The sequence below is a fragment of the Vitis riparia genome, chromosome 4 (genome assembly GCF_004353265.1).
Source record: "Vitis riparia cultivar Riparia Gloire de Montpellier isolate 1030 chromosome 4, EGFV_Vit.rip_1.0, whole genome shotgun sequence".
NCBI classification, from domain to species: Eukaryota; Viridiplantae; Streptophyta; class Magnoliopsida; order Vitales; family Vitaceae; genus Vitis; species Vitis riparia.
This window is the reverse complement of record NC_048434.1, coordinates 14,405,623-14,431,354: the sequence shown is the minus strand read 5'-3', so window position 1 is coordinate 14,431,354 and position 25,732 is coordinate 14,405,623. Positions and strand designations below refer to the sequence as shown.

Below are 25,732 nucleotides of genomic sequence, written 5' to 3'. Positions count from 1 at the left end.
CAAATGTGTTGAGTAAGATGTTGTTGAGAGCAGAGGAAAGAAGTTTGTTGGAGGGTTTCAGGGTAGGCAGGAATAGAACAAGGGTGTCCCATTTTCAATTCGCATATGATACCATTTTCTTTTCTAACACTTGTGCGGAAGATCTGCAAACTCTCAAGACTCTATTGTTAGCGTTTGAGCATATTTCTGGGCTTAAGGTTAATCTTGACAAGAGTAATCTTTTTGGCATCAACCTTGATCAGAATCATCTTTCTAGGTTGGCTGAGTTGCTTAATTGTAAGGCTTCTGATTGGCGTATACTCTACCCGGGTCTTCCTCTGGGAGGGAATCCAAAGGCTTGTGGATTTTGGGATCCAGTGATTGAGAGAATCTCATGGAAATTAGATGGGTGACAAAAGACTTACTTATCTTTTGGAGGTAGGATAACTCTTATCCATTCATGCCTTTCCCACATTCCTAGCTACTTTCTATCCTTGTTTAAGATTCCCGCTTCAGTGGCTGCAAAAATTGAGAAATTGCAAAGGGATTTCCTATTGTCAAGGGTTGGGGAAGGTAAAAGAGATCATCTTGTTAGTTGGGATGTAGTTTGCAATCCGAAAGTAAAAGGGGGTTTGGGATTTGGGAAGATTTCTTTAAGGAATCTCGCTCTCTTAGGGAAATGGTTGTGGAGGTACCTTAGGGAGAGTTCAGCTCTGTGGCATCAGGTCATTTTAAGCATTTATGGGACACATTCCAATGGTTGGGATGCCAACACTATAGTCAGATGGTCACATATTGTCCTTGGAAGGCTATTGTACAAGTCTTTCAGGATTTTTCCAAGTATACTCGGTTTGTGGTAGGAGATGGGGAAAGAATTCGGTTGGGAAGACTTGTGGTGGGGGGACCAACCTTTGGGTTTCCAATATCCAAGACTATTTAGAGTAGTCACGGATAAAAATATACCTATATCTTCAATTCTCGGTTCTGCTCGTCCCTTCTCTTGGAACTTTAATTTCGTCGTAACCTTTCCGATTCTGAGATAGAAGATTTAAAAAGCCTCATGCGGTCACTTGATTGTTTGCATTTATCCCCATCGATTTCAGATGCGAGATCTTAGTCTTTATCTTCTTTAGGGCTTTTTATAGAAGTCTTTTTTTCTAACCTTGTTCCACCTTTCCGATTCTTCTCTAGTTTTTCCTACTAAGTTTATATGGAATTCTCAAGTTCCTTTTAAAGTCAAGTCCTTTGTCTAGTTAGTAACACACAAGAAGGTAAACACTAATGACTTGCTACAATTGAGAAGACCCTACAAAGCTCTTAGTCCTGACATTTGTAAGTTGTGTATGAAGTATGAAGAATCAGTAGATCATCTTTTCCTACATTGTTTTTTGTCGATGGGGTTGTGGCACAGACTATTTCAGTTAGCCAAGATGGATTAGGTTCCCCCGAGAAGCATCTTTGACATGATGACCATCAATTATAAAGGTTTTGGATTATCCAAGAGAGGGATAGTTCTGTGGCAATTTGCGTGCATTGCTTTAATTTAGGTTGTGTGACGGGAAAGAAATGCAAGGATATTTGAGGATAAAACAAGGAATTCTGAGAATCTTTGGGATTTCATTCACTTCCTTGCTTCTCTTTGGGTTTTTTGTTCCATGGTTTTTAAGGGCATTCCCCTTAATGTGTTACAAATAGATTGGCTAGCACTGTGTAGCTCCAACGGGATGGTCTAACCTAGAGAGTTTGTTTGTTTTTACTTTGTAGCTTCTTATTTTCGTATTCTTGCTGTTTAGTTTTTCTTTGGTGGGAGGATTCCTCATCCTTCTCTTGTACTTTTTATTTTTATCAATATATCTCTTTGTCGTTTCCTATCAAAAAAAAATTGTTGAAACAGTGCCTGCTGGGAATGAAATGAAATGGAGCCCATTGGGCACAATATCTGAAATTTGGCTAACAACCTCCCTATCTTTATGCACCTTGCTTCTAAACACCGTCTTGGATCTACAACTTGGTCTAAGAAGTCTAAACATGATAGAGCACTTGATGCTGATTTTCTTAGTTGGTTTGCTACAGCATTTCTGTCTCATCTGAAGGTGGGATCCTTGATGGTCTTGGTTTGGTGGCATGGGGATGCTTAAACTAGTTGCTTGTCTCATCTCATAATCAAAGTCAGCCTCTACCTTCTTCGATCTTTTGAGTGGAGTCTAGGAGCGGATCAGCTTGTGAAATGTGTCCCATGTTACTTTTATCTCATTTCTACTTGACAAGGGTTGAACATTTATTGAACCACCTAAGAATCTCTTGGGTTTATTCTTATAAGGGAAAACTGCCTTAGAGATTAGGCATTTATCTTCGTATAAGTAGATCATTATATTGAAGAGGAAAGAGACTTTTGACAACTTGTAAGGAAACTTTATGAAAATTATTGGACAGAAGTGAGCTTTAGAATTGTTATATGGCACCTCAAAAATTTTATAGAGAAAATCCCAAGGAAATCCAAAGTCAGATATTTCTTAAGAAGTTCCAACAAGAGGTGTTGGACCTTACTATGTCAAGTATATTCTTGTTGAAATCTTTCTTTTTGGTTAATCTTAGATTAAATATATCTCCTTATTTCCTCAAGCAAACTTGAGTTGGAGGTCCAAAATTCCATCAAAGGTCAGGATGTTTGCTCTGTTAGTGGTTAATAAAAGGGTTAGCAACAATAACTTACTGCATATTAGAGAACCTATAAGAACCATTAGCCTTGAGGGTGTCATAGTCATAGTGCTGTAACATGGCTTTTGTCAATTAGTTGATCATTCAATTTCTTCCTAAAATTCCAACCTCTTCGAGATGTCATAATGTTGTCCATAGGCTTTGATACAAAACTGATGTAGGATCTTTAGATTTCCAGCACTAAAGAAGGTTTTGTTTGTTGTAAATTTAGATGAGAAGTCAAAGAAATGAAATAATAAAATAAAAAAAAGGAAAGAAAGGACAAATCCTTGGCAATCATATCAAGGTTCTCAAGCAATCACACCTAGGGCTTCCTAAGCAATCACACTTGGGTGAAAAGAAAGGATACACTTAGATCCTTGGCAATCACACCTTTAAGAAACAAAATAGCCACTAAATTCTTGGTACATTCTATTAATCGAAATTGAAGACATGTCATAGAAGGGAAGTAAGGGAAAGAAGAAGGGGGTTCGTATTTTTGTGAAATGAGAGATAGGTATAGGGTTGGAGTATGGAAAGTTATTAGGAAGGGGTGAGACCTCTTCAATGGTAGGGCTTCTTTTGAAATGGGATGTATGAAAGGTGAAGTGTTGGAAGGTAGATGGTTTGGGCAGGAGCCTTTATGTGAGTTCTTTCCCTCCTTGTATGCTTTAACATCGTCCAAAGATGCTTAGGTAGTGGATTTATGGGATGAAATAGGTATCATTGGAATTCGTATTTCTCTAAACACTTAAATTCGAATCCGTGTTTTTCTAAACGCTTAAACGATTGGGGGCTAAGTATTGTTGAAACATTTTTCTCAAGATTGCAAGATAAGGCGATGAGGAGGGAAGAAAATGATAGGGTGATTTTGAAGGTGTCAAAGAATGGGATTTTTTTCTATTAAATCCCCGTACTTTGTCTTAGAGACGGTGAGGCCAATTCCTTTCCCATTGAGCATTATTTGGAATTCATGAGTTCCATCCAAAGCGAGTTTTTTTGTTTGGGAAGCTTGTTGAGGGAAAGTATTGATGTTTGATTAACTCCAAAGAAAAGGGTGGTCGTTGGAAAATAGATGTTTTCTTTGTAAAATTGAAGAGGAATCAATTGATTATATTCTTCTTCATTGTGTCAAGTCAAGAGTTCTATGGCAGTTGTTCTCTCTTTTTGACATAGTTTGGGTGCTCTTTAAAGTTGGCATGACTCTTTTGTTAGGACAAAATGGAATAAGGTTTGGAGAGCCACTCTTCTATGCATTTTTTGGATAAGTTGAAAGGAAAGAAACCAAAGGGCGTTTGAAAATGGGTTGTTTGATCATAAGCTAAAGTGTTTGTTCCTAATTACTCTTTTAGCATGAGTTGAGATGTACATTAAAAAAGGTTCAATGCTTTTTATTGATTTTTAAATTGGCTAGGATCTTGTTGAGAGTAATTTTATTTTCTTTTTATTTTATTTTAATCAAAGAGAGTTGTTTTTGTGTTCTCTCCTTTGTGGCCTTGCCATTTTGAATCTGTTGTATACATCCTGTGTTCTTTGGTATACCATTTTCTTTTTCAGTATATATACAAGATTTTTATTGCCGATCAAAAAAATTAATTGAGATTGAAACTATGTAGGTTTATATAGACTTACAAAGCCACTTTTCCTAATAAAGGCTAAAACTATATCCTAATAGGAATACAAAATTGACAACTGTATATGTTTATATAGACACACAAAGCTACTTTTCCTAGTAAGACTAAGAATATATCCTAATAGGAATGGCTCCTTTTCCTAATCAAATTAAAAACTACAAAAATAGGAATTTGATTAAAAAATAAACTATTAAAATCAATTCTTTAAAAAAAAAAAAAAAAAAAAAAGAATAAAAAGAAGGATTCCAACTAAAATTCCTAAACTATTTTTGGCGAATATTGTTTCCCATCACATAAGGACCAACTCTCGGTGTTGCTAGGTTCACACCCTATTGTTGGTATTAGTGAAACTAAGTTCTCAAATAGCTGCTTGTGGTTTTCCTTTGGGTTACTATGCTTAGATATGATCTATGCTACCTGACATGAACTGCTCATCCATCTCCTTGTATCTATCTTTTTTAGACTTCTATTTCATTTTTTTTGTTTCTTATAAAAAGAATATCCTCTTTAGATTCATTTTTATTTCATTATATGAAATGGTTTTGCTTTTTCTGTTTCTGTATGTAATTAATGTCATTTTATCGAACTCCAATGTTTATTTTAAGAAGTCAGTCACTTTGTTGTCATAATGTTCCTGCTATTTTCAGTCGGTTGCAGAATTGGCAGAGGATATATGGGACCGCTGTGGGTATGTCTTTGGGACTGATTATTCTGGACTTTTCAAAGCACTTTCCCATATCAACTATAATGTTCGCTTGGCTGCTGGGGAGGCATTAGCTGCCGCTTTAGATGAGTATCCAGATACTATACAGGTTAGTGTGCTTTTCAGTTTTCTCCTGTAGACTGTCTGGTGTGGTTTCTTATGGTTTGGTAATATTTTCAGGAAACCCTTTCAACTCTTTTTTCTTTATATATCCGTGATGTTGGTTTTGGTGAGGACAATGTTGATGCTAGTTGGATAGGCAGACAAGGAATAGCATTGGCCTTACATTCTGCAGCTGATGTACTAAGGACCAAAGACCTTCCTGTCGTAATGACATTCTTGATATCACGGGCACTGGTAAGATTTGCTTTATTTTTCTTATTAGAACTTTGTTAATGATGCTTTATCATTTTGTAGACTCTGCTATGTTGAACCAGATGAATATTTTAGTTTGGAGTAGAAATGATTTTACCACTGTTGGAAGGCTTGACCTTGGCAGTTTTTTTGGTTTAATTGTTTCCCAGAGGGATGGTGTTTCAGCCACAGTTATTTCTTAGGAATCTCATGAAAAGAGAGATACTTGGATGTTGCATTTGACATTTTGGAGGATATTTCATTTGTCAACAGAGTTGGGTCGGTCTTTTGTGGATTCAGCACTCCTCTAACCGGCTGTAGATTCTTTGGCTAAATGTGTGCTTCTAGTTTGGAGGTTTATGTTGGGAGTTCACAGGTCCTTAGTCATGTTGCTTTTATGATCTTTGTTTTGGTTTTTCTCATGTTTTGTGGCTGTATGCCCGTCTAGCGTTTTTTCTCTCTTTTTATCAGACCTTGGATATATATTTGTAGGAATAGGATGTCCCATTCTTCCTTGTACTTCTTATGAAATGAGTTTTTTTCTGATAAAAAAGATTTTGAGGAATGGATGTCATCATGTCAATGGGTTTTAGTTTCCTGTCAGTCTATGTTAATACTGAAAAGTAGATTGGAGAAATGGTTTTATAGTGAACCATAATCCTCAGAGATAAGGAGCAGATTGGAGTGGATTTTAAATTTCCTTTCGTGGGGGAGGGTCAGTTAGAAAGTTTCACTGAGATGGCACAGAGGCTTTTTAGGAAATATTTCTGGGTGTTTAGGTATCGGAAGCCTTAAGCTTCTCTAAATGGCTTAACTTTGAAATGGGCTGTTAGATTTGCAGTAGGGCAGGATCAATTTTAGAGGAAGTTGATTGTGAAAATATGGAGAATTGGAGTGGTTGGTGTTATGGAGAGGATAGGGAAGCTTATGGCTCAAGCTTGTGGAGAGCAATTAACAATGGTGGAGATGAATTTTTCTTGAGAACATGTTTTTCTATTGGAAACAGTCTCTCAACCAAGTCCTAGAATGATTGTTTGTGAGGTCAGACTTCAGAGTCCTCTCAAATTTTGGTTCCAGGTATTGTTCAATCTAGCAGCCCAGAAAGAGACTTTGAGTGTTCAATCATTAGAATGGTGTTTCTTGGATCCTTTCTTTAGAAGGAAAGACTTATATTAGTAATTGACTTTGGTGAAATCTCTTCTGCGATTGTTGAACCCTTTCTGTTTGTACTGATGCCAAAAACAGGTTGGTTTGGCAGCATTTTAGGGAGGGATCCTTTGTTCAGATCCTACTACAAGTCTTTAATTGTGGCGATCCTTCCACCTTTCCTGCTAAGTTGGTTTTTAATCCCTGGGTACCTAAAAAGTTATTTTTTCTTTTTTCTTTTATGATGCGGTAAGGAGCTTGGGGAGTAATTTTTTTTTTCTTTATCAGAAACAGCATATGTATTAAATATGGTAATAAGTATAAGAGAAGGATAAAGAGTCCTCCCCAAAATACTGGAACTGATAAAAAAAAGTATAAGACTAAACACCTCCACTATACCCAGGAGACATCTACAACACATGGGAATATTCAAAAAGCAACTCAAAACTCCATAGGGTTGATCACATGTCCAACCAAAATGTTTCTCTCCTACTAATCACACCCTTTTGCTATACATGCCAAGTTTCACTCAAGTTGAATAACATTGAGAGGAATACCTTTAAAAAGAATGGTGCAGGATGCCCAAAAAGAGGAATAGATATGACTTAGGTCCTATATAGTTTCTGAAGTTTTCCACCGGTCCAAAAAAATCCTACCATTTTGTTTCCACTGCAAGATCCAAATAAAAGTGAGAAGCTATTTGCCAAAGGGCATTGCCTCTCCTGACACTCCCTAAACCCCTATGAGAGATATTAAATATGCCACATATATGCCTTGGCAGAACCCAATCCAAATTGACTGGATTGAATAATCTATGTCACAGCCCTAAAGTCAGCGGACAGTGTAGAAAGAGATGATCAACCTTCTTTGCACTCTCCATGCACAAAATGCAACAGTCAGGCAAAGGCCTTGATCTTAGATGGAGTTTTAGATTTCCAAAGAAATTTAGTTGGATGCAAAGGAAATGGATTTGGTAAATCGGATAAGGCTAAGAGGAAAGACTTTATCAAGAGAAAGCCTAAAGATGATAAGACCAAACTCTTATATCTAGGGTAGATGGAGACAAGTATGCACAAGAGAGAGAGGAGATGAGTCTTTCGAGGTCCTCAATCTCTAAATCAGTGAGGTTATGAAGGAAATTTAGGTTCCAAGAAAAAAAGGGAGAGGTGCCAAGGATAGCTGAGATAGGAGCATTTTTAGCTGAGATGGGTTCCAAGTAGCTTGGGGAGTATTATTACAACCAATCTGTTTATGAGGACAGAGTGTAGGCATTGCTTGGTTGGTGGTGCTTCTGTAAACAAGATTTTGAATCAGCAGATCATATAATCATTCATCATAAGAGGGTTTCTGGCTTATGATCTTTGATATTTATTGTCTTTTTATGGCCTTGGGTCCTAACTAGTTTGGTTAGAGATGTTTTGCCTGGCTGCCAAGCGCAAGGTGATGTGGCGGATAACCCTTTTGTGTTTATTTTGGATCATCTTGAAAGAGTGTTAGTAGAACTGTGCCTACAGAAGTAAAACTTTCTATATGTACATGCTTTGCTGTGCAGACAGAAAGCTTTGGCGACTGAACTAGAGCAATTACACGCAGGTCTGACTAGTGAGCCAGGCAGGAAGCTATGATGCAGTGTTATAATCTGGTGGAGTTGGAAATAGCTAATCTTTCTCTGTGATATTTTGTGTATAGCTTGGGTGTGTGTTAACTTGGTCAAGGAATGTAGTTGTTTGTTTCTTTTATCATTTCCTTTGTGCTGTTTGTGTACATTATTTTGTATTTGGATTGCACCCTATAACACGGTTGCAATGTCTTCTCTAAGCACTGGAGTGTTGGAGAAATATTCCCATTGAGTTGGGTATCATCTCTACAGGGATTTAGGGGAAAAGAAAGTGATCAAAGTAGGGAAGGAAAGAAGAAGATGAAGGAAATTTGGGAAATTTAGAGATTGTAAGCTAAGAAGTCTAAGAGGAATTAAAATAAAAGAGTTCAATGAAGGGGAATACCCAAGGTTTCATGATTATTAGATATAGCTCACCTAAAGGATTGAGACATATTTGACTAAGGCTCAATTAATCCTCTACCAAATAATGAGTGGGTTTAATTGGAAGATATTTCAATATGATTCTGAATTTTCAACAAGAACGAATTCAACACTCTATGATTCTATCTTAACCTTTTAGCTCAATTTAGTACATCAAAATCAAAATCCAAGCATTCAAGACATCATCTAAGAGGTCCAATAAAAAAAAAAGACATCATCTAAGAGGAAAATATTACATCAATGAAGCAAAGGAAAGGAAAATATGCAAAATAAACTGAGTAGAATTCCTTAATAGAATTCTCACAATTCAGCTATATAATCTCTCATCCTTTGTATGACCCACAGCCTCACTGTAAGCCCTAGCTATGAAAATCTAGTTTTTTTTTATAGAGGAGCTGGAGAAAAATAACCTTGCACACAACCTAGAATTGACCTGAAAACAGAGTAGAAGGAGAAGATAATGATTGAGTGAAGAGCAACCACTCAAGAGAAGAAGCAGCTGAAGGTCTGCCTTTATTCTGCCTGTCTATACCCTTCCAAGCCTCAACCCTCTTTGGGACATGTGGATGGCCTGGATGGAGCTGTGACAATATCCATGACCAAGGAAAAAGGGTGTCTCCATGTGTAATTTTGTGCATGCAGAAGGAGCCTCAGCTCAATCCGATCATCCCTGTGTGGCGCTCAGTCTTGTGCTGCAAAACCTGCTGGCGTGCTTTGGATAGTTGCATGAGCAGGATGAAGGCCCCAAATCTCAGTCTATGTTGTGTGATTTCACTTGTGTGATCAAGAAATCTGCTCATGCAGATTATGGTGCATCAACCTCAGTCCTTATAGTGGTGATCTGCTAGAGCAGAGGAAGAATTTGCTTGAGAGATACACATCCCCACTCCATTCTTCCTGTTTTCTCTCCAACTTCTCCATACTTAAACCATTGCTCCTGACCTTGATAAAATGCCATCATTAAGTAGAACTTTAGGAAAGACCAATTTTATCATTGTAGTGGTTCTAGCTAGATTTTTTATGCTTATATGAGGTGCTCAATCACTAAACTTTGCAACCTAAGCATGTCTTAATCCCTCTTCACAGAGAATTTTAGTGATTACCACACCCTTTTTCTGTTAGGTGCCTTTACTAACATACCTGTCCCTATTTTGCCTATTAAAAAGGAAAAAAAGAAGGGGGAAAAAAACTTTGGAGTTTAAAACTCGTTGAACTGATGAACTTTTGACAGCAAGATCTCTCTCTGTGTGTCTTCCCACCTTAGCAACACTCAGGGCCTTTAAAAAATAAAAAGAAAGAAAGAAAGAAAGGCGTATATCTTTTTCTATAATTATCTTTTTTATTTTTTTAGGATGTTGTTCTGAAGAATTTGCTGGTTATAGCCTTTTCATCAACCTTATGCATCGCTGGATATAATGATAGCGTGCCATCATATTAACTCTAACTTTATTGTTTCCCTCATAATTCTATTTCCTTTGAGATAAAAAGAGCCTAGATCCTAGAAGCATGGTTGAATTTAATATGCACTGTTGAGTAATTCAAGAATTTGATGAGATTAGAAACATTGGTACTAATTTGTCAATGCATTTGATATTGCAGGCTGATCCAAATGCAGATGTTCGAGGAAGAATGATTAATGCTGGAATTCTGATTATTGATAAGCATGGAAGAGATAATGTGTCCTTGTTATTTCCAATCTTTGAGAACTACTTAAACAAAAAGGTCAGTATCCATTTTAAGCAAAAAGTTCTTTGACTCTAAATAATTACTGGAGGTCTTTCTTTCTCTTTGATTAAATATTCATTGATGTCTCAATCCTAAATGGAAGGAATGCACATTCCTAATATGGCAACATCGCAAAGCTTCCTGGATGTTTTCATTTATTTGTTTTCTTTTGCCCAGACATCTGATGAAGAAAAATATGATTTGGTGCGTGAAGGTGTAGTTATTTTCACTGGAGCTTTGGCTAAACACTTAGCAAAGGTATAAGTTTATTGTCCTGTTCGGAATAATTTGGCATCATTCTGGCATTCTAGTTTAACCTTAATATCTATATTTTGAACAGGATGATCCTAAAGTTCATGCTGTTGTAGAGAAGTTGTTGGATGTGTTGAACACTCCATCAGAAGCAGTTCAACGGGCAGTCTCAACATGCCTATCTCCATTGATGCAATCAAAGCAAGTATGTTACAAGAGAAAGGATTTTAGATGTTATCCATTTTTATTTTTTATTTTTTTGTTTCTGCAAAGGTCAATGTTATTTGAAAACATGATATTCTCTCAAATTTGTGACTTCCTAATGAAAAGAAAAAATCAACTTAAATTTCATTAGTCACTACTTGGTATGTGTAGTTACTTCTGCCCTTGCTTCATGGTTAGCCTCATCTCATGACTTCTGTTTTCTGGGTCAGTAATTTCTCGTTAACAAGGACATTGACATGGTTTCTGGTGTCTAATATGAATTAGAACTGCCAACAAATGGTCTGAAACTTTATTGGGCATTTGTTTGGAGTGGGTTTCTAACAAGGGAATAAATGCTATATAAAATAGTTGTGGTTATGATTTCAGTAGGTAGGTGGCTATGCTGCTATCTTGCTTTCTTCTTTGCCTCAAAGCAACCTAAAGTTAATTTTTGGGTCTTATTAGCATTGGGAGCTGCCCTGCCTCTACATTAAGCTTTAATATTATCATAGTTTCTTATCCTTGTCCATCTCAGGATAATTTTTCCTTAACCTCTAATTTTTTAAGTATTTTTTTCTTGACATAGCCACAATTGTATTCTATTTTGTGATTATCAAAATATCAGTGTTTTGTATTATTTTTATTTAATCTTGGAGAGAGCTGAGAGTTGATCTATTTCTCTGCTCTTTTTTCTTTTCTCCTTTTTGCTAATCTTGTCTTCTTTTCCTGTCATTTTTTTTTCTTTTCCTTTTTTTTTTTTTTTGGATCAGAAACCCAATAGATCTTTTCGATTAATTAAAAGATCGAGAAGGTGGAGACATCCTTCCACAATGTACAAATTTAGATCAAGACAATGGAATTGATCCCTCTACATGGACCCATATTATACTAAACAAATGAGAGAAATCACAAAAAGTGAAGCAACTTTTGAAACAAGCATTAGATAGACTCAAGGAGGCACATAATCTCCAACAAAAGATACTAATTGCTTTGCCCCTCACTTAGCTAGCCTATTTGCCACCTGATTAGATCCCAACTCTGTAAAAATGTGGAATATTTAGTGCAGCCACCCATTGAGTCTCCATGAACCTCTTTTCTTTTTAGCCACTAATGAGATCGCAATGGCAGAATCTCCCTCCACCATAAGATTGAACAAGCCCAAAACTTTTGCTTGTACAAGACCCTCTAGAAGCTCTACAACCTTCGCTTCAATAGCAAAAATCATCTCCTGTAGGTTTAGATAATGCCTTTTTTTATTTTTTTATTTTATTTATTTATTTTTATTAGAGGTTTAGAGTATGCCTTGATTACTGAACCTCAATGATCTCTAATGACACCACCAATCCCAAGTTGCCTAGGGTGCCTCAAGCACATCCATCAAAATTCAGTTTAACTACTCCTTTAATTGGCGTTAACCATACTTGTGAGGTCTTTTGGACCAACCTCCTTGACTTGCATACAAGCTGCTAATTTAGCAATACAAAGCTCAAGGAGGTGCCTCTAAAGGCCTTGTGAGATTTTCCTGTCATTTTTTTGGATTAAAAAAACTATCATTTGCTATTTTTTCTTCATTTACTATTCTCTAGTATTTGTCTATCATATTGTTCTCTAGATAGAAGTGGCAACAGTATCATGTTTAATTTTATCTCCCTTGATATTATTGTTTCTTGACTTTAGTCTTCATGAAGTTGAAAACTGATATTTTTCCTCCTGTTTTGTTTTCATATATTTTCTTAAACTAGGAAGATGCTCCAGCACTTGTCTCAAGACTGTTGGATCAACTAATGAAGAGTGATAAATATGGTGAGCGCCGTGGAGCGGCATTTGGACTTGCTGGGGTTGTTAAAGGATTTGGAATTTCTTCCCTGAAGAAGCTTGGTATTGCAACTGTACTACGAGAAGGTCTTGCAGATAGGTTTGTTTTCCATTGCTGTTTTAGCAACCTTTTTTCTGAGCATGCATATGGGAGACGTCAGTATATAAAATCTTGATGAGATGTGGGTCAGTTTTCACAAATAATTCTAGAATTAAAAATATAGTTAAAGAAAAGAATCTTAAGATGCCTGTGATGAACAAATGATATGAAATATTATCATAAGGTGTTCCTTTGAGTGCTACATTTGAATGCATTTGACCATTAAACAAAAATGGCAGCACTACTGATACCAAATGCAAGTGTGTAACATGTCACACATTAGACTGAGATATTTAAACAAAGCATTTTCAGCCATTTTTATTCTCCACAAAATATATAAGTTTTGTCAAGCCATTTGCCTCTCACCCAGCTTGGTTTTGATTTTCTTCCTTGAACGACATACTCTGTGGAAACTGATATCTTGTAGCACTTGGCCGAAAGCTCTTGGTGATCAAGGAACCAAATCATGGTCTTCTTCTTCTCCTTCTCTCTCTCTCTCTATATATATGTGTGTGTGTGTGTGTGTATGATTTTCCCTGATCAGAGAAAATCACCTGCTATAGTTCTGCAAGTCCTTCGATGTGGCCCCAGAAAGGATGGAATTTCAGAGTACCACTTTGGATAATATAAAGTTCAGCCTAACTTATTTGGCAAATGTAAAACTAGTACATATGTGTTGACTTTAGATAACCAGTAGCTGTTGGATTAGGTGAACCCCATGTGGAAAACTACAGAATGTTGCAGCCAAGAATTTGCAGTTGGATTGGATTTTTAGCTTACACATTCTCTTGTTGATGGGTTTGACTAGTCTAATACACATGTATGTTTTTATCCTTTTAACTTGGACCACCTCGCTTGCATATTCCCTTTTGTCCTTTCCCATATTGGTTTTTCCAAAGTTCTCTATGCACTTGGGATCTTAGAGCTCTGAATATTTCAAATGCAGACAAGAGAGTTATGGGTGGTTTATCATGGGGATGATATATAATGTGAATAGAGTAGTTGTTGTATCTTAGATGTGTGCTGTTGTGTTTGAAGCTTTATTGTGTTTTAGAGACAATTTGGACAATAGGGAGGTGATTTCAGAACAGTTTATTGAGAATGTGGAGGTAGTGGCAGCATTTCTTTATTGTAGAGTGACTCAGCACCACCTACCAACTTGGCATTATTTGTGAGTGCTTTGTTTTAATCTACATTTGATCTAGGTGAGGGAATGTTTTGAGTAGGGACTTTGTTTTCAGAAGAGGTAATTCTTATCTAAAGGGATAGGCTTACTTTTGTTCGAAGTACTTTATCCAGTTTACGATTCTACTTTATATCCTCACTTGTTATCCTGGTTTTTGTTTGCAACCATTTAGGAAAGCTTTAATTAGACTTTCTCTGGTGTGGGGTGATGATATTAAGAAGTAATGTCTTGTTAAGTGGTTGATAGTTGATACTTAAGAAGGGGGCTTGGTAATCGGAAACTCTCTAATTCTGAATAAGGCTTTGCTAGGTAAGTGGTTATGGACATTTCAGTTATAAGGGATAAATTGTGGAGACACCAGATTAAGGATAAATTTGGGGTAGTGGTGCACCAGGTAGGGTAGGGTACATAAGTATGGCCTCCGTCCAATTGGGGAAGGATGGGGTGATTTTGTTGAATTCACTACTATTTCAATGAACAATAGGCTGGAACCAAAATTTTGGCTTCATGTGTCTTGTGGGGAAGGTCTTTCTGGTTCTTTTGCTGGTCTGAGCTTGTATTACTACTTCTTACCTTCTTTTAGGTGTCTCCTTGCATGCACCATTACTAGATTTACACCCTTAAAAAGATACATTTAATTGTCTTTTCCTTCATATTGCTCTGTTAATTCTTTAGTTAAAAGTATGTGGAATTGTGAATATTTGAACCCTTAATCTTTAAGTATCTAATGTGGTGATGGAATTAAGTTTAATTTTAGTGTCACTTAGTGTAGTGGAATATCTGTATTGTCCACCTTTAGTAGTAGGAGTGAGTTTTCTTTGTTAATACGCAATTAAAACTCTCACTTTTATTTATTGGCATTGATCTGTAATATAGGAGGCTGCATCTGTTGTTCACCTTCATTGATCATGTTTTGCTCAAGGGGAAATAACTCCTATCTATTCTTGAATTTGGATCTATATTACAGGAATTCTGCAAAGTGTCGTGAAGGAGCTTTACTAGGATTTGAGTGCCTTTGTGAGAAGCTTGGGAGATTGTTTGAACCGTATGTAGATGTTTCTTGTACTCAAAATATTGATTTCTCTATATGGATTTTATCATGACTATTTCCCCTACATTTCATCCAGGTATGTAATTCAAATGTTACCGTTGCTTTTGGTTTCTTTTTCCGATCAAGTTGTTGCTGTTCGTGACGGTGCTGAATGTGCTGCTCGTGCAATGATGTCTCAACTTAGTGCTCAGGGTGTGAAGCTTGTTCTTCCATCACTTCTGAAGGTGCTTATTTTGTATGATTTATTTTTTGTAGTGCTCTTCATAATTTTTCACTTCTCACAATTGACAATCGTTGTTTATGTCAAAATATTCTAGTCACTATGCTCCACTGTATTCTATGTCTTAGTAATACAGATTTTTGTCCTATGCTTCCCTCCTATTTATATAATAGACATATAAAGTGGAGAAATTAGGACAGAAGTTATGCCTATAACAATTTAAGCTCTAATGTGATTAGAACACTGTCAAAGAAAGATAAACTGGTAATTGGAAAGTAATCATATGGAAATGAAAATATGCTAGGTCCATTTCAGATAGCAATCAGTATGAAGGGTATATGGATATTTTGTACCGATTGTTACTAGTAATAAACACATAATTTACATGCACAGGGATTGGCTACAATTAACCTAATAAAAACTAAAATATCAGGACTGATTTGGTGCTAGTAAATTGCAAATATATAGTTTTACATGGAAGTTGAGAAAAACATCCAATTGGTGTGCTGTTTGAGATATGCTTATACAAATTGCATGAATTATTAAAAAATAAAAATAAAAATCCATGTACCATTTAATATTTTTGAGTTATGCAAATACAACTTCATATAGGTAAAATTGTATGGTCAAGATTTGTTGGTAATTGAAAATAAAGATATCAAAAAGAATTGTTTATATGATCTAGTTATGTAACAAATATTTTTGGTTACCATAATATTATAGTGTTATTATGATTCTATTTTATGTTATATAATTTTTGTAATGTAATGCATAAAACTTGACAAGGATATCTATTTTATTGGTATCCTAGTTTGAGTTAAAGAAGCATCATTGGAAAAGATATCAAAAAATTTGAAAGTCACTGTTTAAGAGCATTTTAAGTTGCAAGTCCATCAAACATGTGCAAAGTTTCTATGGGCACCAGGAGAATAAAATGGTGAAGGAGCTAATAATTTTAAATTAGATTCCTTAACAAAATGGCATTATTCACTTGTTCTTGTGTGCATTAGAATTGATAAGGGTGAGTTCTCTTGTAAGTATCCTAAGAAGAATCTGGCACAGCCATAGATTGACACGAATATATTGTCAACAAGTTTCAGACATATCAATGGTTGATACGGGGAAACATCCTACATATTATTTCTGTATTTTATGTTGCTTATTTATATAAATTATTTATGTTGCTTTTGGTTAATTTGCTAGATATGGAGGAATGGTGATGTAGGTGTAACTTGGCCCAAATAATTTGGAAAATACTTTTTTCATGTGGAGCAGAATAATGTGTATATCTTAATCCTAGAAAATTGAAAGACAAAATAGGGAAATTTGTTCCACAAGTGTGAAGAACATCTTTATATGTTTTGTTTTGTTTTGGTGCATTTGCTTGTATTATATATTTAATTTACTAGTGAGATGATCACTTGTAGCTGCATATCTCAAGAGGATTATATTATCATTCTACCTTTTATTCCCTTTTCGTTTCTAATGATGTTTTACCTCTTATTGATCATTTTACCTCTTAAGTTCAGATCTAGAGCAGGAATTCATCATCTTATAAGCCCTGCACATGCACCTTCATGATATATATATATTTTTTTAAATACATGATTTTCTCAGGGCCTTGAAGATAAAGCTTGGAGAACAAAGCAAAGTAGTGTACAACTGCTTGGTGCTATGGCTTACTGTGCTCCTCAGCAACTTTCACAGTGCCTTCCTAAGATTGTGCCAAAACTGACTGAGGTTTATCCCAGCACAAACATGAGTCCATCTTTTAATTGATAGTTTTCCTCCTATCGAAATATAATACTATCTTAAATTTTTTTAATTATTACCACAATCACAGGTATTAACAGACACCCATCCCAAAGTTCAGTCAGCAGGCCAAATGGCTCTTCAGCAGGTGATAATTTTTGTTAGAAGTACTATGATTTTCTTTGCTCAGTATTCTTGTTTTTTATTGTTTTCCTTTTGCATTTTTAGGTTGGGAGTGTGATCAAGAATCCAGAAATTTCGGCTCTTGTCCCTACTCTTCTAATGGGTCTTACTGACCCTAATGACTATACCAAATACTCCCTTGATATTCTCCTGCAAGTAAGGTTCATGGATGTAATTTTGAACTTTTCAACCAGTTTTATATTTGTTCTTCTTCTTTACTGCTCTAAATACATTCTTATCTATTGCAGACAACTTTTGTTAATTCAATTGATGCTCCTTCACTTGCACTTTTGGTACCAATAGTCCATAGAGGGCTTAGGGAGAGGAGTGCTGAGACTAAAAAGAAGGCTGCTCAAATAGTTGGAAATATGTGTTCACTAGTGACGGAACCAAAGGACATGATTCCTTATATAGGCTTGCTCCTCCCTGAAGTGAAAAAAGTACCTTCCTGGAACGATATTCTTTAACCTTCTAAAACAATATAAACCTTTTCTCATTTTCTTTGTTTCTACAAAACAGGTTCTTGTGGATCCAATTCCTGAAGTACGGTCTGTTGCAGCGAGGGCCCTAGGATCGCTTATAAGAGGGATGGGAGAAGAGAATTTCCCAGATCTTGTTTCATGGTTGTTAGACACTCTTAAATCTGATGCAAGTAACGTTGAGCGCTCTGGAGCTGCTCAAGGGTTGAGTGAGGTCTGCTATATTCTATTGATTGTTTTTGCAGTTGCTTTAGTTTTTTCAAAAAATAAATAGGTAGATTATAGAAAAATCTGTTCTTCATGTCAAAATATTGTGTGAATGACCGAATACCTTGGCCTTGAGTTTTGTATATTATATATAGACTTTACAAGGATGCTTTACATGGAAAGCAAATAAAAAACAAATAAATTACAGCATGATTCTAGCTCTATACATGTAAACTATAATCTATCAAATAATATATGCTAACTGTACAGAATAATCAATGGAGAAATAAGGAAACATTGTGGGCTAAAATAAGGAAAGAAGGGTGGACTAAATTAAGGAAGGTGTGGACAGCAAGTGTGGGCTAAAATATGGAAGGTGTGGAGGGCTAAAATAAGGAAGGTGTGGAGGGCTAAAATAAGGAAGGTGTGAAGGGCTAAAATATGGAAGGTGTGGAGGGCTAAAATAAGGAAGGTGTGGAGGGCTAAAATAAGGAAGGTGTGAAGGGCTAAAATAAGGAAGGTGTGGACAGCAAAGCTGTCCTTTGACAGCCCCCCTCAAATTGATGCAGGTTGATCAACAAGCATCAATTTGCTACTTAGCAAGCAATGTCGATGACGAGGGAGAGCCTTGGTGAAGATATCAGCTATTTGTAAGTCGGTGGAAATATGTGGAAGAGTGATAACACGAGCTTCAAAGGCTTCACGGATAGAGTGACAGTCCACTTCAATATGCTTTGTGCGCTCATGATAGACAGGATTGGCCGTGATCTGAATAGCGCTTGTATTATCGACATGTAGAGGTGTAGGATCGGTCTCAGAAAAATCTAACTCCGCAAGCAAACCGCGAAGCCAAATGATTTCAGAACAAGCAAGAGACATCGCCCGATACTCAGATTCTGTAGATGACTTAGAGACTCTGTCTTGCTTCTTACTTTTCCAAGATATCAATGCATCACCTAAGAACACACACCAACCAGTGATGGAGCGACGGGTATCCGCACAACCAGCCCAATCAGCATCACTATAAGCAGCAAGGCGAGTAGAATTGCCTGCAGGGAAGAACAAGCCACGAGTAGAAGTGCCTTGAACATAGCGTATGATCCTACGAACGGCAGCCAAATGAAGATGACGAGGAGTCTGAAGGAACTGGCTGACTTGCTGTACAGCAAAAGAAATGTCCGGTCTAGTAATGGTGAGATAAACAAGGCTACCCACCAACTTCCTGTATAAACTGGGATCAGCAAGTAAGTCGCCCTCCTCTTTGCGAAGCTTGACATTTAATTCCATGGGAGTATCAACAGAAGTAGCCCCTTGTAGACCAGCTGTAGCCACCAAGTCACTCGCATACTTATGTTGATTGAGGGAAATACCAGAGGGACTATGATGCACCTCAAGACCAAGAAAATATGTGAGAGACCCAAGATCTTTCATATGAAAGGACTCGGAGAGATGAGTTTTGAGCTGACCAAGTAAAGCAGAATCGGAACCAGTGATCACAATATCATCAACATAAACCAAAAGAATAACAATACCCATGTCTGATTTCCGAAGAAACAAGGAAGTGTCATACTTGCTCTGCCTGAATGAAAATTGCAATAAAGTGGTGCGGAATTTATCAAACCAGGCTCTCGGAGCCTGTTTGAGACCATAAAGAGAGCGACGAAGCTTACACACATGTGAAGTCGGAGAGGGAAACAATCCCGGGGGTGGCTTCATATAAATACACTCTTTAAGATCCCCATGAAGAAAAGCATTTTTTACATCCATCTGATGTAGTGGCCAATCACTGGAAGCAGCAAGAGCTAGAATCGTACGAACAGTAGTCATTTTAGCCACAGGAGCAAAGGTCTCTTCATAATTGACACCATATTCCTGATTATTCCCAAGTGCAACAAGCCGAGCTTTGTAACGATCCAAACTTCCATCAGATCGGACCTTGACTGAGTAAACCCATTTGCAACCCAGAGGAACAATAGTGGGAGGACAGGGCTCAATGTCCCAAGTGTGATTGGCCTCTAGAGCGGCAATTTCTTCCTGCATAGCTTGTCGCCAACAATCATGCTTAGCAGCATGTGAGTAGCATGTGGGAATATCAAATTTGGACAATGCAGCAGTAAGGGCTGAAATAGAATTGCCAGAACTGGAAGAGGGAAATCCATACCTATTCGGAGGTACAGACACTCGAGAAGAGCGACGTACTGAAGGTGCTGCAACTGACTGCATCTGGAGCGTGGTAGGATCAGATATCGGGTGAGCCACTGAAAGAGACTGTGGGCGGGAGCGTCTCGTATACACAATACCTGGTTGAAAGCGAGAACTGACTGGATGAAGATCTGAGAACTGTTGCTCAAAGGAGGGAAGGACCACAGTAGAAGAGGATGACACAGTAGAAGAGGATATAGGAAAGAAATGTTGATTTTCAAAGAAAATAACATTCCTAGAAATACGTGTACGATGTAATGTAGGATCATAGCAAACAAATCCCTTTTGACACATATTATATCCCAAGAAAGCACATCGAACAGATTGAGCAGATAATTTATGTCGCTCATGAGGAGGTAAATGAACAAAGCATACACAACCAAAAATACGAAGGTGATCATAACTAGGTTGCTTAGCAAATAAGCGGAAATAGGGAGACTCCATATGTAGGACTTGAGAAGGTAAACGATTAATCAAGTGAGTAGCAGTTTTTAGAGCCTCTACCCAAAACATGGATGGAACAGAAGATTCTAACAAGAGAGTACGTACCACATCTAAAAGATGACGATTTTTGCGTTCGGCAACTCCATTTTGTTGAGGAGTAGAGGGACATGAACGTTGATGAATAATACCCTTAGAAGCCAAGAATGCTTGAAACTCAATAGACAAATACTCACCACCGGAATCTGTGCGTAATGTCTTAATAGAAGTAGAAAATTGATTGTCAACATACGCTAAAAACTCAGTGAAAGTACGAAAGACCTCAGATTTAGAGCGAAGAAAGTAGACCCAAGTAAATCTGCTATGATCATCAATGAAAGTCACATAATATTTAAATTTCTCATGTGAACTAATCGGGGAAGGTCCCCAAACATCACTATGGATAAGATCAAAGCAATGAGATGCTCTACTTGCATGCAAAGGGAAGGGAAGAGTTTTACTTTTACCAAGTTTGCAAGAATCACACTCAAGAGATAAAGAATAACGATCCTTATTACCAGGTAAATCAGAGTTCAATACATGAGATAAGATTTGAGTATTGGGATGGCCTAAACGACGATGCCACACCATACTAAGATCTGAAACATTATTACAAGCAAAAGACTTAATAGAAGAAAGTGGAGAAAAATCTGGAACAGGTAAAAATAGTGGAAACAAGCGCCCCACTTTAGGTCCCTTTGCGATCGGCTTCCCCGTTACCTGGTCCTGCACAACACAACCATTACCAGAAAAATTAACAGCACAATTGTTATCAACTAATTGGCCAACAGAAATAAGATTCGTGGAAAGCTGAGGAGCAAGAAACACGTCAGTGAACTTAGAGGAGGCATCGCCGATAGCAGCTATGGGCAAAGAGCTGCCATTGGCAGTCTGAATGGAAGATTGACCAGCGTAGGGCCGAACATGACACAAAGCGGTGGGATTATTAGTCATGTGATTAGAGGCCCCCGAGTCCACGTACCAGAGTTTAGTAGAATTGTTACCTTGAAACCCCATTGCTGATAATGCTGAAATTAATATCTGTTGCACCATTTCTGGGGTGCAATAATCTGGTGCAGGAGGTGCAGGAATAGAGCACGCAGCTGAAGGAGAGTCGTCTGTTGCAGAAGTTGCTACAGGAGGGATAATAACCGAAGTCTGAAATGCGTGGGCCTGACGATTCTGGGGGCGAATACGACATTCTTTGATAATGTGACCCTTCTTCTTGCAATAAGAACAAAACTTCTTAGGGCAAGTGGCAGCAATATGCCCATATTCCTTGCAGCAAAAACACTGCAAGTTTTTAGAATGCATAGGTGGTCCGCGGCCTTGGGCAGCATAAGCTACAGTTGTCGTCCCGGAACTACCATGAGATTGCTCCAAAATAGCTTGAGTACTAAGGCGTTGCTCTTCGCGAAGTAACTCACCAAAACAAATATCAAGAGAGGGAACAGGAGATCTATTCAGTAAAGAGGAGCGGACAGATTCATATTCCGGACGTAGTTTCATAAGAAACTGATCACGCCGGGTAGTCGCGTGAATAGTCTGAATAGTTGAAAGAGCAGCAATAGGAACATCCGCTGTAACCAAATCAGCATATTCATGCCAAAGAGTCAGAAATGCTGAGTAGTAGTCCTGGATGGAAAGACTACCATGTTGAAACGTGGCAATCGCATGTTCTAATTGAAAGCGACGAGCATCGTTATCCTGATGATAAACTTTCTTCAAATAAGCCCACATAGATTGAGCAGAGCGATGGGGCCGCAAGTGGGTGACAATATGAGGCTCCACTGAACCAAGAAGCCAAGACATGATGCGTGCATCAAGCACAGCCCATGAAGGAGAAGACCCAACATCCTGAGATTTGTCAAAAGTTGATGGTTTTTCAACATCCGTGCCATCAATATGACCCCAAAGGTCTTTTCCCTTGAGAAAAAGTTCAAATTGAAATGCCCAGGTAGAATAATTTATGCCTGTAAACTTAACACACAGAGGTGCGGAATCCATAGAAAATAAATAGACTTGACCGAAAAAAAATAGAACCCGAGACAAAAGGATGGACCAAAAAAAAATCCCAGAAGAAAACTGAACAACCACAGAAATACTGAGAAAAATGGTTGTGGTTGGGTGCAGCACGGATCAACACAGACTTGACCGAAAGATACGAGAGGCACCTCCGAAACCGAAAAGACAGAAAAGAATTTGAGGGAAGAAAAATTAGCAACCTTGCTCTGATACCATGTCAAAATATTGTGTGAATGACCGAATACCTTGGCCTTGAGTTTTGTATATTATATATAGACTTTACAAGGATGCTTTACATGGAAAGCAAATAAAAAACAAATAAATTACAGCATGATTCTAGCTCTATACATGTAAACTATAATCTATCAAATAATATATGCTAACTGTACAGAATAATCAATGGAGAAATAAGGAAACATTGTGGGCTAAAATAAGGAAAGAAGGGTGGACTAAATTAAGGAAGGTGTGGACAGCAAGTGTGGGCTAAAATATGGAAGGTGTGGAGGGCTAAAATAAGGAAGGTGTGGAGGGCTAAAATAAGGAAGGTGTGAAGGGCTAAAATATGGAAGGTGTGGAGGGCTAAAATAAGGAAGGTGTGGAGGGCTAAAATAAGGAAGGTGTGAAGGGCTAAAATAAGGAAGGTGTGGACAGCAAAGCTGTCCTTTGACACTTCATGGTGCAAGGATTTCAAAGTTTTTTATGTCCTGCATACTTGAAATGACTGCCATCATGTGATGTGGTGACTTGTTCATGTTGCTGGATCTATTCGAGACTGGGATTATTTTGAATTTGAGTGTGAATTGGCAAAATATCAGGAGTAAACAGAGAAATGAGATATGGAACTTGAGAGTGATAAAACTAATGCATGTTTATAAAGAAGGAAATTTTGTCAGAATTGAAGTATTTGGAACACTTTTAAGAACCTCACAGCAAATTTAGTAATCATTCATGACCATTGGATTCATTCAATCAATAAATAGTGCATTGCAATGTAACGACAAATGCATTGTTATTTATATTTTGTTTCCTTGTAATGTTTATGTTATACACAATGTTTATATTAAATATTGATGTTTATTTTATTTTTTTTAAAGGGCATAATTAAGTTTCTATAATGAATCAGTGATCATGCGGTGAATGGCTCCAGTTCTTTCTGTTTATGCAATTAGGGTTCATATTTGAAAGGATCCTGATCTCAATCAGTCCTAATTTGAAGTGTGGTTCTGAGAAGTGGGAAGAAAGGTTACAAATTTGGAAGAGTGAAATGAATGTAATAGAGCATGATTCTTGTAAATATGGTTAGTTCGCTAAAAGCATGACTTTAGGAACTCTTTTACAGCTCCTTTAGTTTGTTCTGTAGAGTGATTCTTCTAGAACAGATTCAGCACTCTTTCCAGGAGAGGGGGATGGTTCTGTAATTGGCTTTGCACATGGGAATTCTATCTTTATGAACAGATAAAACAAGAAGATGAAAACCATTGTCTTAAACTTAAGATGTTCTGAAGATATTGCCCGATTATCAATTTATGCCTATATATTGTGACTGATGAGCAGTGTCAAGAAAGGAATGGAATTTACTGCAGGGTCTGTAAAAACATTATTAATCAGTTGTACGGAACTCATATTTTGGGGCAACCATTACAAAAGTTGTTATTATGATTTCTGTGGTATACATCAAGTAGACAGGTGTCTGGACTTTAACTGGTACTTTGTGCTTTTTAAGTTTCTCATTGTTAACTTAAAGGTCTGTCTATTTCTCTCCAGGTTTTAGCAGCACTAGGCACAGAGTACTTTGAGCACCTACTTCCTGATATAATTAGGAACTGTTCTCATCAAAGAGCATCTGTTCGTGATGGATATTTAACACTTTTCAAGGTGACCGCTATACATTATATGGTTTACACATTTACTACTGAAGTGTTTGTTTTTAAATCTCCTTGTCCTTGCCTTATGAAAATTCTTTTGCAGTATTTGCCAAGGTCATTAGGTGTCCAATTCCAGAACTATTTGCAGCAGGTGCTGCCTGCTATATTAGATGGTAAGTAGATTTTTTCCCTGTTGATTTTTTGTTTCATGTTGTAATACTAAGGTGTGTGCTTTCTCCTTTGTCAATACTTGATATGTTTGAATATAATGTCTTCTTATACCCTTTCAGGTCTTGCCGATGAGAATGAGTCTGTACGTGATGCAGCACTCAGTGCTGGTCATGTTCTGGTGGAGCATTATGCTACAACGTACATGCTCTTATCTTGCAGTTCTGATGCAAATATGTTATTTCCTTTTTATTTAATATAGCAATGAATTGAGGATTGAAATTCCTGCCCCTATCTCTGGATTTAATTTGAAAATATTTTATATAAATCCCCAGGAAATCAACGGTAAGTTCTTCTGGGAGAATAAGGAGATGTTGGAATTTGGAAATTGTCTTGAAATTTATCAAATAATTCCTGTAATGTTCAACATCGAAGAGATTGTAATATTGAGATTGATGTTACAAAATTGTGGTTACATATTTCAGTAAAAAAGCCTTGCTATTAACTTGAAATGTCTTCTGCATTTTGGGAATAGTTGATCCTGGTATTAATGTTCAACTGACTGGTTCCATTTTTTTTTTCCCCATTCTTGTCAGGTCTTTACCCTTGCTCCTTCCAGCAGTAGAAGATGGGATTTTCAATGACAATTGGCGTATCCGGCAAAGCTCTGTGGAATTGCTTGGTGATCTCTTGTTTAAGGTATTAAGCTCTTCAACCTTTTGCAATTTGTCTTTGGGGGACATTCCTTGTCAGTTTTTTAAAAATTCATTAATTTTTTACCATCCAGGTTGCTGGAACCTCTGGAAAAGCATTACTTGAGGGCGGTAGTGATGATGAAGGTGCTAGTACTGAAGCACATGGGCGTGCCATCATTGAGGGGCTTGGAAGGGATAAACGTAATGAAGTTCTTGCTGCATTATACATGGTTCGGGCTGATGTCAGCATATCAGTTCGTCAGGTAATGAGGCTGACAAATTTAAACAGCTATTTGTTTAACATAAGTCTGGATATATGTATGTAAATATGCCTTTGTCGTTTCCAATCAAAAAAATATGCATGCATGCATCTACATGTCTTTTAATTTGGTAAGCTGATGTATTCTCCCTCCTCTTTGTTAGGCTGCATTACATGTGTGGAAGACTATAGTGGCAAATACTCCAAAGACTCTTCGGGAAATAATGCCAGTTTTAATGAATACACTGATTACTTCTCTTGCATCATCATCCTCTGAAAGGCGGCAGGTCTATTTCTATGTTCTTATTAT

General features: G+C 37.2%; 1 protein-coding gene across 2 annotated transcripts in view; it reads left to right on the top strand.

The window, feature by feature from the left end:
* LOC117912323 (protein ILITYHIA) overlaps nt 1–25,732 on the top strand; it is an 87,347-nt gene that overhangs the window by 49,723 nt on the left and 11,892 nt on the right. For both annotated transcript variants that reach the window (XM_034826876.1, XM_034826875.1), the window contains 19 exons: nt 4,958–5,122; nt 5,194–5,370; nt 10,154–10,276; nt 10,457–10,537; nt 10,620–10,736; nt 12,478–12,650; nt 14,804–14,881; nt 14,964–15,111; nt 16,725–16,847; nt 16,951–17,007; nt 17,088–17,198; nt 17,291–17,482; nt 17,562–17,735; nt 24,200–24,310; nt 24,404–24,473; nt 24,591–24,669; nt 25,065–25,167; nt 25,256–25,426; nt 25,587–25,709. In XM_034826876.1, coding sequence (XP_034682767.1) covers nt 4,958–5,122; nt 5,194–5,370; nt 10,154–10,276; nt 10,457–10,537; nt 10,620–10,736; nt 12,478–12,650; nt 14,804–14,881; nt 14,964–15,111; nt 16,725–16,847; nt 16,951–17,007; nt 17,088–17,198; nt 17,291–17,482; nt 17,562–17,735; nt 24,200–24,310; nt 24,404–24,473; nt 24,591–24,669; nt 25,065–25,167; nt 25,256–25,426; nt 25,587–25,709 — 2,376 coding nt within the window. The remainder of the gene's footprint in view (nt 1–4,957; nt 5,123–5,193; nt 5,371–10,153; nt 10,277–10,456; nt 10,538–10,619; nt 10,737–12,477; nt 12,651–14,803; nt 14,882–14,963; nt 15,112–16,724; nt 16,848–16,950; nt 17,008–17,087; nt 17,199–17,290; nt 17,483–17,561; nt 17,736–24,199; nt 24,311–24,403; nt 24,474–24,590; nt 24,670–25,064; nt 25,168–25,255; nt 25,427–25,586; nt 25,710–25,732) is intronic.